Source organism: Sapajus apella, unplaced genomic scaffold, assembly GCF_009761245.1.
Source record: "Sapajus apella isolate SASKATOON/1434 unplaced genomic scaffold, GSC_monkey_1.0 scaffold301, whole genome shotgun sequence".
In the NCBI taxonomy this organism is placed as follows: domain Eukaryota; kingdom Metazoa; phylum Chordata; class Mammalia; order Primates; family Cebidae; genus Sapajus; species Sapajus apella.
In genome coordinates this window covers 110,807-127,147 of record NW_022437241.1, presented here as the reverse complement: position 1 = coordinate 127,147, position 16,341 = coordinate 110,807, and the positions used below count along the sequence as shown (strand labels likewise).

The 16,341-nt window shown below is 38.8% G+C and overlaps 1 protein-coding gene across 1 annotated transcript; it reads right to left on the bottom strand.

Moving 5' to 3' along the window:
* Window positions 1-1,136: 1,136 nt before the first annotated feature.
* Window positions 1,137-5,120, bottom strand: LOC116545604 (X antigen family member 2-like). The gene is made up of 4 exons (XM_032272138.1): window positions 4,927-5,120; window positions 4,093-4,181; window positions 3,513-3,618; window positions 1,137-1,734 (listed from the first exon to the last, which is right to left on the bottom strand). The coding sequence occupies exons 2-4, from the start codon at window positions 4,171-4,173 to the stop codon at window positions 1,532-1,534; spliced, it is 390 nt and encodes a 129-aa protein (XP_032128029.1). The 5' UTR covers window positions 4,174-4,181; window positions 4,927-5,120; the 3' UTR covers window positions 1,137-1,531.
* Window positions 5,121-16,341: the final 11,221 nt, after the last annotated feature.

Genomic DNA, 16,341 nt, shown 5'->3' with positions numbered 1-16,341 from the left:
CCAGCCTGGGCAACTGAGCGAGACTTTGTCTCACAAACAAAACAAAACAAAACAGAATGTATTCACTTTCAGTTATACTATATATTCAATATCTGTGTCCTCTTCATATTATGTACTGTGCTTCTCCCATTTTCTTCAAGGCTGTGGAAACAAATAGTCTATTAATAGCTATTTTAAAATAAACAATGTGTTAAATGTATTACTTTTGGATTAGTTTTCCTTTTACTAATGGTTCATACCTGTCTGTTATTATGTACCTCTTTCCTTTTCCATTAGGTTTATTCTGTTGCTCTTTTATTATTATATATAAGATTGCTATTTTATCATGTAATTTGCTATCTATTCTAATAAGATATGCATTTAAGGCTATGGTCTTTCTAAGAATACAACTGAGGCTTATTCAACAGGCTCCTGAAAACTATCTTTTAATGTAAATAGTTTAACGGAATGGTTCAGCAGTGCGGAGTAAAAAACATTTAGATAATTTCTTCCCTAAATGTGGAATTCTTCCTGCAAATTCAGAAACTCTTCTAATTAACAGTCAGAAATTTGGAAAATATGTGTAAAAGATACTTATGTGGACTACTCAGGAATTAGTACCTTATGGTCTTTGAACTTTAAGTCCTATCATCTGATGTGTCAAGGCAGAAACCTGTAATATGTAACCTATGATATGGTTAGAGGTGATTATATCATATGTGTCTTTATTATATACAGTAGCTCATGAAGACTGACAGGAGGCCAGGGAGCATGCTTAGCACACGCATCTTACACCTACCTTGAGCATCACTGACCTACATGCATTCCCCCTACTTCATCGGCCACAGAAACTAGACTGTCTCTTGCTATTTTATTGCTCAGTCATTCAAGGCTTCACTGTGAGGAGGCTTTAAAATGCAATTATTCTTTAAGAGCCAGACAATTCAGAATTTGACAAAATCCAAGAATACTCATGAAGGTCTACATACTGGAAAACAAATATCAAGCAGCATGCCCACCCATTTTCTTAGGAGCAATGAAATTTCAGCTCAGATACTATAATTGGACAGAATCTGATTGCTAGGAAAAACAAATCATGGAAATTGGAATATCTTTGTATTCTGTTCAACAGAACAAGAGCATGAAGAAAGCAACATTGAAATGGATTTTTAATACATTTGATTTGCATTCACCATTTTCAATAATAGCAAAGTTGGGTGTAGAATTTATGGAATTTGTCCAGAATCTCACAAATTATCATAGGGCTGATACTAGAATCTCCTTCAGTGCTCAGCATATTTCACACAGCCTGGTATTACAAATGCATTATGTATTTGTTAAAAGTAGAAATTGGAAAAGAATCTGAGAATTGTTACCTGTTGGTTATACTCAGAAATAAGAAAATGCTTTAATATTGGATGACTCAATATGGCTTTGACCCAATTTGTGTCTGTATCTGGTAGTGTTTAAGTCTTGCAGTCAGGCATTTGGGGTCTGAACTACCTTTCAAAAAAGCGTGTATTTGAAACATATTATTAAAGTGGCAGTAATGTTATCTCTCTATGATCAAAATTGTAATATTATAAAAAATAGAAATCACATAATTTTGCATCTTAATGGATAAAACACCTGCTTCTGTCGTTTTAAAGTGCTCTACTTTGGGTAGAATCTTCCCCTTGACATCATGACCATCTCCACATTCATCCCCAGTCTTTGACTGACACAGCTCCTGGAGATAAGCTTCCAGGTCAGGCACTAAAAAATACAAAGGTTATGATCTTAAGTAAACAAACATGAAGTATAATTAAGGAAGTAATAATATTCTGTTCCACAGAATTATGAAATAAAAGCCTGTAGGTTAGTGTGATAATAAATGTGACACAAAGATGTCACACCTTTGTTTTCCTGTATTATGAATTCCTATTTTATTTTATTTATTTGTTTTTTAATACAGGGTTTCACTCTGTCATCCAGGCTGGAGTACAGGGGCGTGGTCTCAGATGACTGCAGCCCTGACCTCCTGAGCTCAAGCAATCCCCCTGTCTCAGCCTTGTGAATAGCTGAGACTACAGGCACATGCCACCACCAAGGCTATTTTTTGTATTTATTTTTGGCACAGAAAATTTTTTAGTGTTTCTCCATGTTGCCCAGGCTGGTTTCTAACACTCAGGCTCAAGGGACCTACCAGCCTCTGCCTCCCAAAGTGCTGGGATTACAGGTGTGATCCAATGCAACTGGCGTGAAATCTAATTTAAAATGACAATCTAAGGATAAATCACACTGCAGCCTCATTTCCTATACTTTGCCATTGTGCTTTATAAACAGTGAGTATCAATTATGTAAGGTATCTGAAGTTTGCTGTATGCATAGCATTTTAATAATAACTCAAAGGTAAGTTTCTGAAAGATTAGATCAATGTATTCCCGGGCTTATGACAAAAACTTACAATTGTGACAGCCACATCTTGTTGAGGTAATTTGAAAATTACTTGGTTAAAATTAATTCAAGTTATGCTTAGGTCCAAAGGCCCTACATGTAACTTTTTATAAATAAATCCCATTGAGAATACAGTATCATAAATAAGAGGAAAATCACAGTCTTCCAGTGAGAGTTCAGAATTTAAAAACTATAATTTTATAGTACTTTGATTTTATAGTACTTTAAGTACTATAATTTTATAGTACTTTGAGTTTTCTAATTATAAAAGTATTTAGGCAACTTTAAAATTTTCCTTAAAAGTCATACTAATATAGCTACCTGTATGCCAGTGTCCTGAATTATCCACCTCTTACCAAAGGTACTGTCAAAAATATCGATCAAAGACAACAGTGGCTGTCATTCACTGAGCACTTTTCTGGAGTTGCTGTACTGATTCACTGAACTGTGTTTTCTCCTGAGCCAATACTGAAGTAGCTTATAGTACAGACACATTCGAGTATTAAGTATTTTAAGCAGAATCATTCATGTTCTCTAACAATATAGATGATAGGAAGAACACAAACCTTGGAACGTAATATGAATTCTGTCTCCATGACTCAAGTGTTCTTGGTAAGCCTCAATCTCTGAGCATCCATTTCCTTTCTATCAAATAGGGTTAACATCCCTATGCAAATGGGCTTTATTCAGGGTGTTGTAAGGTAGGGTGACTTGGCACTCTATTTGCTATAAAAGGATGCTTACAACACTGTTAACACCACAGCTAAGCCAATCATACAGCAACATTCTAAGAAGATCAAATTAATCAACTGAAATAATGTACATTTTTATGTATCAAATTAAACAGTTTCATCTTATTGAGCAAGAGATGTATTTTCAAGTGTACAAAATTAATCTTGAAAAAAAGAGGTTTATTATATCCAGGGAATGCATGAAGCTGCAAACTATACTCTTCACTTTTCCAGCCTACTTTGAGCAAATGTTTGAGGTTCTTTCCTAATGTTTTGTTTCCTCCTTTTACTGGTCATGGCACAAAGCATGATGCACACATAGGCCTCCTCCCCACAACAGACATTATTTCTTTCCCTTCCCAGCACCTTGAATCTCAGCTGCACCCTGATCATCTTCTCTCTTCTGATCAGGTGTAGGATCCCGACTTTCAGTGGGTGGTCTCTCTTCTTTAGGCTCTTCAACACTGGGCTCCTGGGGCAAAGGGAAGGCAGTGTGTGTGTGCAGATACAAAGTCTTGTTATCAATACATGTCAATAATACAAATATACAGAATACACAGATACTTCTAATCATAAGTAAGTCTAAAGACACTTCTCCAACACTATTCCATATACTTATTCTTCACAAAGTTACTCTTCCAGAAGAGAGGTTACTCTAAGACAGTTGCCCTCAAAGGCTTTGGAAGGCATTTTAATCTATGTTGGAATGGATTTGTGCAATCTGTTATCAGTAAGCATGAGGAGGAAGTAATGGCAGGGAACACAAGGTTATCCATGCAGGCAAAACCAGAATGTAATCCTCTTGAATTAGTCTTTCCTTCATGAGATGCTATCATCATTTTTATCAACATGGAAGACATTTATCAGTGTATCTATACTAGTGCAACAACACTATCAAAAAAGAAATTTCTGCTAATAAAAAACATAGAAATGTCAAAGCACTCACAAGCATAGCCCCAGTTAGCTCAGGAGGCTGTAAACTTCTTCTTGGCCTAGGCCTATATGTTGATCTTCCTCGCCAACTCATATTTCACTCTGCAAACAGAATACTGTGATTGGGAAAGTGTGCTTGAGAGAATAGCTATATTCGACCACTTCCATGGCCAAATGTTAAATCTCAGTCTTTAAAAAAAAAAATGGAAATACTTTGAAAGTAAGTCCTAGGGCAAGTAGAGGTGTGTATATCTTCTGAATCGAATGCTTGAAAATCCACTTACATTTGGCAAGCTAGCAGACCAATGTCTTAATGCTCCTGGCAAAAGGCACAGGATCTTTCCCATGAGGTTTGGTTTCACAACTGGATTCTCCATCGTGGAGATATTTAAACTTATACAGCTAGACAATTAAAACTGCAGTGACCACGGCTTTCATCACACATCCTTTGCTTGGACAATTTCACCCCTAAAATCAAAGTTTTGTTGGAACAAAAACTTTGGGTGCTCGCCATCAGACACTTCTACCAGGTGCTTTACAGACCTCGGGGCTGCGGTCACCAGCTCATAGCATTCCCAGTTCCCAGGCACCTTCCTTACTGCCCACACAGCCCATTCCTGGGTCCCCACCAAGAAGTCTGGAATCTGTCCCCTACTGGGGGTTCCAGGCACTTCTGGGACTCCGATACCTCCAACAGCACCCACAACACTAACCCCATCTTCATCTGATCCCCCTTCAGTCCACGGCCCACCTTCCTTATGACTTGGAGCCTCTTCTGCCTCTGAGGCCACAGACCACGCTGCCTGACCCTCTGGAAGCCCGCTGGCTCCTCCTCACATTCACTCACATTTCAATTCCTGGGAGGACTGGCCTGTGGACCTACAGGCTGCATCTCAGTAGGAGACAAAGAGTCCAGACAGCTGGAATGCTACCCTCACACTCTCACAGCTCTGCAGCATTCACCACGTGGGCAAAGGAGTCGAAGGGAAGATGCCCAGTGAACATGTGCAATGAGGCAGGCACCCAAGGAGCAAGCACACTGAAGTCTGTGCCTGCCCCGACTTGCTGCACCCCATTCTGCACCACACAGTCCTCCCCCCACTTCCTGTTTCCCACTGAGGACTTTGGAATGCATCCTCTGTGAGCCTCAGGGCCTTAAATACCACAAATAGTTTCCCCCTTTCATGTTCACCTGATCTTCCTCCCCTCTATGGTCCTCCTTCCTCCCTTGTCTGGCACCTCCACGACAGCAAGGCCATGGTTGCATCGCTGCCTGTTAGGAGAAGGATAGAGAACTCAAAGCCCTTCCACCTAGGAGGCCATGAACTGTGTCCGCGAGCTTCTCCTCACACTCACTCACACTTAAACCTCTAGGATTACTGATCTGCGAACCTACTAGCTGACTCCTAGTCGGCAAGACAGAAGGAAGTCACTACCTCTCTTAGCACAGGTCTGCAGGGACAGAGGGCAGACAGCAAGTCGCATGGACAACAAGGGACTTGAGCAGCAAGGGGCATGCACACTGAGTCAGGCACATACAGGGTCAGCCAGGGATTTCCTGCTGTCCCCACATCCGAATCCTCAGCATGTTTGTAGTAGAAAGGGACTTAATAGCTATTGTTTTCTCCCTCTCTTGCCCTAACGTTTTCATGCATCCAAAATCTTTGGGAACAGATAGTCCCATGTCAATCTTAGTGATTGATGTGCCTCAGAAAGGCCATTTGCAACAGAAATTATTTTAATGTCTACATTGATACATGCCTTTTTTTTTCAGACAGGCTGTTACTCTGTCGCCCTGACTGGAGGGCAATGGCATGACTACCACACTGCAGCCTGGATCTCCTGGATGCAAACAATTCTCAAGATGCAGCCTCCAAAGTAGTTGGGACTACAGGTGTGTGCCACCACGCCAAACTATTTTATTTATTTATTTACTTAGAGACAGAATCTTACTATGTTGTCCAGGCTTGTTTCAGTTCCTGGGCCCAACTGATCCTGACACCTTGGCCAATTTTTATGCGTGCTTTGATTAATAACTTCCTTCTCTGGTCTGAGATTTTCTGCCATGCTACTACCAATGAATTGAACCACTTGTGTAGACTAAATAAATTCACACCTCTTCCTTTTTTAGGTTGTATTATTGCACATTTTAAACTCTGGACTGGTAACTGATTTCTCTGAATATACCTGTAGGCCATTCAGACAGTGTATGGTTCAGAAATACCCATACATATGATACGATTTGGCTCTGTCCCCACACAAATTTCTTTTTGAATTGTAGTTCCCATAATCCCCATGTCCTGTGGAAAGGACCTGATGGGAGGTAATGTAATCGTGGGAGTGGTTACCTTCATGCTGTTTCTGTGATAGTAAGTTCTCACAAGATCTGATGGTTTTATAAGGGGCTTTTCTCCTTTTCCTCATACTACTCTCTTATGCTGCCATGTGAAGAAGGATGTGTTTGCTTCCACTTCTTCCATGAATATAAGTTTCCAGAGGCCTACCCAGCCCTGTGGAACTGTGAGTCAATTAAACCTCTTTCCTTTATAAATAACCCACTCTCAGGTATGTCCTTATAGCAGAGTAAGAACGGACTAACATAATATTGGTCCCAGAATTTGGGCTTAGTCTATTGTGACATGATATACAGCAGTGGTGACTATGCTCATCTTATACTCTACTCCCCAAATATCAGTCAAATAACCTGTTCATAAGACAGTGCTGACATTATTTGCATAAAGCTATAAGGTAGAGCACTACCTCCACAGAGGCCCTAGTATGTCAGATGTGGAAGGGCTTTAGGTATATTTGTTCTGCTTTTGATGTCTGGTATAAAGTGGGTGTTTTAAAGTGGGGGATGGTTTGGTTAGAATTGGGTAGGAGTCATAATGATTTAGGATTGGTGGATGCAGCAAGACAAGACTTTTTAGACAAGGGGTTCAAAGAGTTTTGGAATTGAAAATTCTCATTTGACACTTTTTATTGAGGAGTTGATGGATCTTTCAGGCAATTGCTGGAAAGAACAATAAAGTGTTTTTGCAATTTTTATTTTCCTAGGTAAGAGATTCCTTTATTAGTAAAATTATGTTAATGAAGCCAGTAAGGTATAAACTTTCATTAATATAGACAGTAAACTGTGCCCATGAGTCCTGTTCTTATTACTTTAAGATTACCTAGCAGTTTAATTTGCAAAATAGTATATAGAAGGAAGGGAAAGATAGGAAGGGGACCCTGATCAGAACTTAACCTTTTACAAATAAATTTGTTGAACTGACATCTATATATTCTAAGTGGCTTGGCTTTTTTTTTTTTTTTAGATGGAGCCTCACTCTGTTACCCAGACTGGAATGCAGCAGTGGCACAATCTTGGCTCACTGTAACCTCCGCCTCCAGGTTCAAGTGATTCTCCTGCCTCAGCCTCACAAGTAGCTGGGATTACAGGCACGTGCCACTACGCACTATGTCCACCTAATTTTTGTATTTTTAGTAGAGACGGGGTTTCACCATATTAGCCAGGCTGGTCTTGAACTCTTGACCTCAAGTGATCTGCCCAGCTCAGCCTCCCAAAAGTGCTGGGATTACACGAGTGAGCCACCACACTCGGCCGCAGCTGGACTCCTTTTAAGGAAATACCTTGAGTAGGAAAAAAGAGGTTCCTCAGTTCTCTCTCTCTCCTCTCTAAAAAGCGGCTTGAGTAGACATTGTAGTTCTCAAAGTTTATTTAAGGAATGAAAGCAGTCATAATCCTGATCTATTATTTAGTTTATCTGTTATCATTTTTGTTCTTTCTTGACAAGGACACTGTCATTACTAAATTTTACTTGCATTTTCCCCTTATTAACTCCAGTTTTTAGTATAGTGCACTCAGAAATGTTCAAAGATTGGGAGAAAGTGACATCTGGGTTTAGATTTTCTGTGAACATCTAATTAGCAAATGGCCAAAGTCAGGCCATCAGATGGCTGGATGGATGTGCTTCACAACGACCTGGATTTTAATGATTCCTGAGTGGACACACTTCAGCTTCAAAGGGCAGGTTTTAACCTCCTCCCAAGTTTGAGCTTCCCCCTGTTATTCCCATGGCAGGTGACCTTTGTCCAACTGACTGAGTTCAAAGGATCGTAATTGGATTGGGATGGGAGCAAGTTGTGAGGTAGCCCTTGTGACTCACAGGAAGTAGCAGAAAGTATGAGAAACACTTTAGAGAAAGGAAGAGTTGCGTGATACATGACCCTAGCAACTCTGTGGGCTGCTAAGGGAGAAGTTGGACCTGAGACCAACACAGCCGGTGGGTGGGCTCGATTTCCCACATGACAAGAGTTTCCCACCCTCCAAGCACTGCAATATGAACAAACTTAAATTTCCACAGGATGGTACGTGGGCAGGAGAAAGTCTACAGATTCTGAGCAGCTGGCAGTTTTCAGAATACCACAGTAAACAGTGTCACCTGAGCTCTTCAGATTGCTTGTTGGTTGAGATCAAATTATTTACTATCTACCATGGTAAGTTCAACTTTCTTACTTGCCTCACAGTAGGGAAATGGAGTGCCTGTGCATTCACAGGGAGGTCTCCGTGAATGGTTGCAATGCATGACAATTCAGCTATGCTGTAGCTCAAGCAAAGCCTCCACATGATACCAAGAGAAGAAGTCATATGTACTTTCTGTCTCCTTTGCATGTGATTTCATGTCTGTCCAGGTAACACTTCACCTGTGCAAAACAGACATGGTTACACATTTCATCTGTAATTATATATTTTGTGGTAACCTTTGTGGCTCATAACAAAGACAAGCTTTTTGGCCAAGTGCAGTGGCACATGCCTCTAATCCCTGCTACTCGGCAGGCTGAGGTGGGAGAATCGCTTGAACTCGAGAGGCTTAGGTTGCAGTAAGCCGAGATTGGGCCACTGCCCTCCAGTCTGGGTGACAGAGGGAGACCCTGTCTCCAAACAAACAAACATGACCATTTTTCCGAAAATACTAAATTCCCAAGGAGAAAAACCACACTGGATTCTCATGTGTATTTGCATATACTTCTATGATAACATTTATTAACCATTGAGGATGCCCTGTGAAAAGGCTTTAATCTTTTCCATACTGGTTTGTCACCCATAGTGGTTCAAAGAATTAATGTTGTCCCCCACAAACAGCATTTTAACGAAATGAGATAAAATAAATTAGTAAATAGCATTCACTGCATATGGAATATTCAAATAGACTGAACATGCACATATACATACATATATTTATTTGCCTACTGAATATATGCCTACTGAATTATATACAAACTATGCATTTCTCATGAATTGTAATAAAAAGTTTGAAAGCCATTACTTTGGAGGTTATTGGACAAAATGTCTAGGGGCCATTTCTTAAACCATTGATGAGGATGATGGATTAAGATTTGCTCAGAGCAAGTTCACTGTTGTCTGTAGCTTTCTACTACTGCTTGAAATAGCTCTCAGTCATGTTTAAATTGGTTAGTTTTACTGTGAGCATTTGACTCTCAACAAACTCACTTGTGAACTCATGAGCTGGTGAGAAGGAAGTCCAATTAGTGGTGGGGCCTTACTTCCTACTAAGTGTTTCTGCAGTTCTAGGGTGTGTTCATGTGTGTGCTTCAGCACTCATTGGATGCTGCTTCCATGTGTTCTCTTTATTTTTCTCCATTTATTATTGACTGTCTCTTATTGACCCTATTAAGTACTTCACTAGAATCCAGTGACGTTGCCACCTGTGGTATTCAGTGTTGATCCATTTTATATGTATTCAAATATATTTTCAAGCATGAGTATTTATTCTTACCAAGTATTCCTTAAGTAATTGGAGGAGTTCAATGCAACTAAATATCAATATTTGATATTAGATCTTACTGGGCAATAATCCTGCTAAATTTCTTTTTTTTTTCCCCATTTATTTATTTTATTGCATTTTAGGTTTTGGGGTACATGTGAAGAACAGGCAAGATTGTTGCATAGGTACACACGTGGCAGTGTGATTTGCTGCCTTCCTCCCCATCACCTATATCTGGCATCTCTCCCCTTGCTATCTCTCCCCAACTCCCCACCCCCCACCATCCCTCCCCTATTTCCCCCCAACTGACCCCAGTGTGTAGTGCTCCCCTCCCTGTGTCCATGTGTTCTCATTGTTCAACACCCGCCTATGAGTGAGAACATGCGGTGTTTGATCTTCTGCTCTTCTGTCAGTTTGCTGAGAATGATGGTTTCCAGGTTCATCTATGTCCCTACATTTCTAATCATACTAACTCTTGTTACACCTGAGCTTTTATGTCACCATAATGCTTAGATAAATGACACATTGACCAAGACAGAGATGAAAGATTCTGAGATAATGACAATTTTAACAAATCAACTTGAAAAATATGCAATCATGGAATATTGGAAACGTTCTCCTCTTGTAACTGATGCAAGACAGGTGAGCTCAGATTTGGAGCTTAGCCCAGGAGGGTTCTTGGATTTGCTCAGGAGAGAATTCAAGCGTGAGCTGGTGATGTTAGACACTAATACTTTTATTGAACAGTACTGCTCCTTTCCAAGTGGGGCTAAGTTTCAGGCAGTGAGCCAGGAGTCAGCAACCTATGGGTTCTTGGCAACTCTACTTATACTTGTTTATATTCATTTTAAATTACGAATCAGGTTAATGAAAATTGAGGAGTGAGGTTATTCAGAACTTTCTAGGAAAAGGGTGTTAGCTTCTGTGTCAGTGCCATGAAAAGTGGTAATAACTAACTTCTGGGTGATTGCCGTGGAAAGGGGTGGGAACTTCTGGGATATTACCATGTCGTGTAAACTGTCATGACTCTGATGAGTCTGCTTTATGCTAAGCAATGAATGCAGCTAAGGGTGGCACTTATCGCCATCTGCTGGTTCATTCAGGTTCCTTCAGTTCATCCTCGGGACTAGGAATTAAGTCCTGCATTTCTTCTACTTCAAAACTACAGAGGGAATGCAGTGTTTTCTTTCTCATTAAAATCAGATGTCCCTTTAATTATTCTTAGCATATTTCTCACTGCATATAGTCATTCAGAATTCTTGGGTAAATCTTCTATTCAGCTTCACTTTCAGCTTAGGATATTTAGGAAGACCAAGTAGCCAAATTTGATGCCAACAAGATTTCTGGGATCCCTGTACTAGGTGTGATCCTTATCATTCTTATGTGACCATCATATCTAATCAATGATACAACGTGAGTACTATAAGCAAGCCATAACACTTGGAGTTGTGGTTATCATGTGAACATTCACTTTCAAAGATAGGTAATATTTTTAGATGTAACTTTGAATAAAAATCTATTTATATGCTAAATGTATTGCAATACTGCCACTCAGTGAAAATACAAATGCATATTTGTCATAGGTAGAGTAGCATTTTGAAATAATTATTGATGATTATAAAAACTCCTAACATTATGTTTAGAAACAAAGAAAACAGTTTCAAATAATTAGTTGGGAAATAGATTGATAGTTCCATAAAATATTAAGAGAGTATATGTAAGTTACAAAATATGGGAGGCTGAGGCAGGAGAATTGCTTGAACCCGGGAGGCGGAGGTTGCAGTGAGCCGAGATTGTGCCACTGCCCTCCAGCCTGGCGCCTGGCGACACAGCGAGACTCTGTCTCAAAAAAAAAAAGAAAAGAAAAGAAAATATTTGGAAGAATGTTATGTGCTTCTTAAGTGGACCAATGTTTCTAAAAATCTGTGCATTGTAACATAAATATGTCTTTACGTTAATACAAATTATTTTAAACATAGTTAAAAAGATTCTTTTGTATCTTGAGTTTTTCACATTGCTTGTTGAAAAAATGCAAAACAGAAAATTATAACAAAAAAACTCAGCAATGTGTGATTTATAAAAATGTCCATTTCACTGCACCATTATAAAAAATATTCATGAGTGAGTTTTTTTTAAATAGTGTTTTCTAATTTGATGGAGAAAATTTTAATCTCAATTTTACTTCATTTTTCATTCTCAGATTACTAGAAGGTGTGTAAGTGTTCCTATATCTTTGTAATTTGAACTGTTTGGGTGCTAATTTTCCACTTTATTCTTATATTTATTTTTGTTATTTCCACTGAGCTTTAAGTTTTTTTCATTTCAAGGGTTTTTTTCTTTTTTGAGAGAGGGTCTCACTTTGTTGCCCAGTTTGGGGTGCACGGTGTAAACATAAGTCACTGCAACTTAGACCTCCAGGACTTACGGTATCTTCCTACCTCAGCTCCCCAAGTAGCTGGGACAACAGGTGCACATCACCACACCCAGCTAATTTTTGTATCGATGGGATTTCATCATATTGCCTAGGCTTGTCTTGAATTACTGAGCTAAAGCAATCCACTCCCGTCAACGTCTCAAAATGTTGGGATTACAGGCGTGAGCCACCACGCCCAGCCCATTTCAAGGGGTTTTATTTGTGTGTGTGTACAAAAAATATTTACTCTGTTGTATTATATAAAGAATAGTTTTTCTTTTTTTATATTGTTTCAAGGCTGTTGATGACTTTTATTATTTTTTCTCTTTTAAGAAATGTTTCATTAACAAATAATAATTATATATATTTGTGGGGTACAATGTGATGTTTTTATATATGTGTACAATTTAAGAGATGAGTAAATTGTAAAAGAATGGATAGAACTGCAAAAATTGTTTACCTTAGAGTGGTGGAATTTTGGATGTTAGTTTTGATTCTGCTATTCCATATTTCACAATTTTCTATAGAACACGTGGACTTAGGGAGAGTAGCAGCACACACAGGGGACAGTTGGGGGGTGTAGGGGAGAGACAATGGGGGGTGGGGAGGGAGGGGAGAGTGGGGAAGGATAACATGGGGAGAAATGCCAGATATAGTATGCACCTAAAGTAAAATAAATTTTTAAAAAAGCACCTACTACTTTTAATCAGAAAAGAAATAATATTTTACATCAAGAAAATTAATAATAAATTTCTTTACAGAGTATACAACCAAAAATCTTTGATGAAATAAATTGTAATGTGCTATTGTAATATTGGATTTCAGGGATTCAGGGTGCCCTCAGCTCCCCAGAGATGGTGTTTCTTCAGGTTCTTGGTCTCCTGGCCTCTCAAGAATGAGAGAGGGGACCAAAGCGCAGTGCGTGGTAAATGCCGGACTCAAAAGTGTTTGTAGAAAGTGATTTATTTAGAGAGAGAGAGAGAGAAACAGGAGAAGGAGAGAGAAAGAAACAGCTAACACACGATTGAGAGAATCCAGAAAGATGGAATCCAGGAGAGGAAAGCAGCTTCCACACTGAGTGGAAGGGAATAGAGAGTTTAGGAGGGGAAGACAGGCTTCCACGAGAGAGTGTGGAAGGTGACTCCAGAGGGAAAATGCAGGAGAGAGATGGCTTCCACGAAGGGAGTGTTCATGGAAGGGGACCCAAACATGGAGTCCAAAGGGGTGTGGAAGAAGGGGACTTTTAACCTGGGAGGAACCCCCACCTTCTCTAAGACCCCTGGCCAATGAAAGGAGTTCCTTAGAACTTCAGCTGGACTGACTTTTTGTGAAATTTAAACATAAACTGTTTAATCTCCTGGATGGAGATGGGAGTGGGGGCATGGAGCTGGGAAGTTCTTACCCTTAAAACTACGCCCCCTTGTGGACCCGGAAAGAGAACACATTACCTCACTATTTTGAGTAAATTTTCTTGGTAAAGACAATTTTCCTTTTTAGGTATCATTTGGTGGGTGGGGGATAGAGAGGACCTTGGTTTCTGATTTTGCCTGGTTAAAGTTAATGGAATATAGCTTTTTGTGCCAGAAAGAAGGCTATGATATTTGCTGTAATAGTACTTCCTGACATCTATACCATTTTTATCTTTATCACTGCAGTGAAGGCAAAGAATCATGGTGCTCAGTCATCAGATAAGAACCAAAAGTCCATCACTCTGAATGCTTAAGGTTATCTCTGCTTCTCAGAGTAGCCACTTAAGAGTCTGTCATGTGTAAATTTGCCTTAGTTTTTTCCAAATATATTTATATTTTCTCATCTATCCTCATGTACATGGAGTTCAGAAATTGGCTATTTTTATATAACACTTTTTGTGCAAAACTTACATAGGTTGGCTCCTTTACTAACTCGCAATCTTCCCCACTATCATGACTCTGGAGCCAGTCCTTTTTCTGTGAAAGCAACATCAACAACTTTGATTCTTCTACTAATGGGTTCTCCAGTTTATATTGAACAACACTATCCACCAACTTGGCCTAACTGATATTTTTAGAACAACAGAAGAAAACCTATTCTTCTCAAGTGTACATGGAATGTTCACCAAGATAGACCATATTCTAGGCCAAAAACCAAATCTCAACAAATTCAGAAGGAATGAAATCTTACAAAACACGTTCTGTGACCATAAAATATTTGAAATAGAAATTATTTATAGAAAGATATGTGAATACATGAAATATTAGAAATTAAACAGTAAAGTAATTCAGGGATCAAAGAAGAAATTGCAAGGAAAATTTAAAGATGAAAACACAAAATATCAAAACTTGCAAGATGAAACTAAAGCAGTGCATAGAGGGAAATTTATAGCATGAAGTACTTACATCAAAAAGGAAGAAAAATTCCAAATCAACTGTCTAAACTTCCACATTAAGAAGCTAGAAGAATAAAACAAAAATGTACCCAAAGTAAGAAGAATGAAAACTAATAAAGACATGAGGAGAAATAAATTAAATAGAAATGAGAACATTAATAGAACAAAAAATCAGTGAAACCAGAAATTGTTTATTTGAAAAAATCAGACAAATTAATAAAGTTTTAGCCAGACTGATGATAGAGAGAAAGAGAGCAAAAGAATACCAGAGTGCATATCAATATAGATCTTTCAGATATTAAATGTATGATAGGGAGCATTATGAAAAATATTATCCAAAAATTTATTTTTAAAATTTAATGGGAAAGTTTCTCTAAGGATACTAGCTAGCAAAACACATTCAAAAATAAATAGATGACATATATAGCCATATAAAAATAAAAGGAATTCACTTAAACAACAAATAATAAAACGAAAATTTTTCTCAATAAACTTCAAGTTTCTGGTGACTTCATTGGCTAATTCTGCCAAACTTTCTGCCAAACATTTGTGGAAGAAATAATGCCATGTCAGGAAAGGGACATGGAAATAAATTAATGCCAATTCTACACAAGCTCGTCATGAAAATTGAAAAGAGATCACACAAAGCATTTTACAGAGCTGGCATCAGCCTGATGTCAAAACCATGCACTATGAGAAAATAACATGACAGACCAATACAACCCATGAACATAGACACAAAATGTGTAACAAAAATTAGCAATATATAAAAACTAGCAATATATTAAAAAATTACATCATAGCCAAATAGGATTTATTTCATGACTTGAACATAAAGGTGAGTTTAGCAAAGTAACATGGTACAAGATAAATATACAAAAGTCAATGCTGTTTTTATATAACAGCAACAAACTACTGAAAATTAAAAATCAATATCACTTAATATAGCACCAAAAACCCCATGAAATATTTAGTGGTAAAATTTAACAAAATGTGTGCAAGACCTGTACTGAGAAGTATTGCTGGGAAATATTAATGCAGGCTGCAATAAATGAAGAGATATACCATGTTAATGTAGTGCAAGACTCAAGATTATCAATACGTAAGTTTCTCCCAAATAATCTCTACATTCAATGTAAACCCAATCAAAATCCCTACAGCCTTTTGTTTCTATAATAGAAATTGACAAGCTGACTTTAAAATGTATATGAAAAAGCAAAAGGACTATAATGGCCTAACAATTTTATAAAGGACAAAGAATATTGGAGGACTCATATTACCTGATTTGAAGATGTGTTTGACAACTGTGGTAATCAGGACAGCGTAATATTGGACGGTGCGGAATGGTCTCCCCTCTTCTCCTTTCAGCTGTCCTCCTGATCTCATCTGTGATCCCACAGCAAACAGTTGTCCCTGGCAGCCTGACGAGCTAGCCTGGCCCCTTCCACCTGTGCCCCAGCCTGGGGCTGTCCTTCCCTGGGAGAAGGACACTAGTCCCAGGATACCAGAGCCATGACTACCACAGAACCATCCTGAGCATCAGTGTCCCATGGCAGTGGGTGACCTTTGAAATGAAGTTTCACCACACTCTCCAGCTGGCCCTGAAACACTTTTTTATCACAGAAAGCAACATAGAGGAGGAAGGCGCCCACAATCCTTTCTCGGGAATATTGTGTCCTGCTCCATGGTGCCATG

Bases quoted from the DNA above. Each gene is read 5' to 3' on its own strand.
- LOC116545604 (XM_032272138.1), bottom strand. From the start codon at position 4,173: ATGAGTTGGCGAGGAAGATCAACATATAGGCCTAGGCCAAGAAGAAGT. The intron at 3,619-4,092 runs GTGAGTGCTTTG...CCTTTGCCCCAG, and splicing joins AGCTAACTGGGGCTATGCTT to GAGCCCAGTGTTGAAGAGCC. The intron at 1,735-3,512 runs GTGCTGGGAAGG...TGTATTTTTTAG, and splicing joins GGGTGCAGCTGAGATTCAAG to TGCCTGACCTGGAAGCTTAT.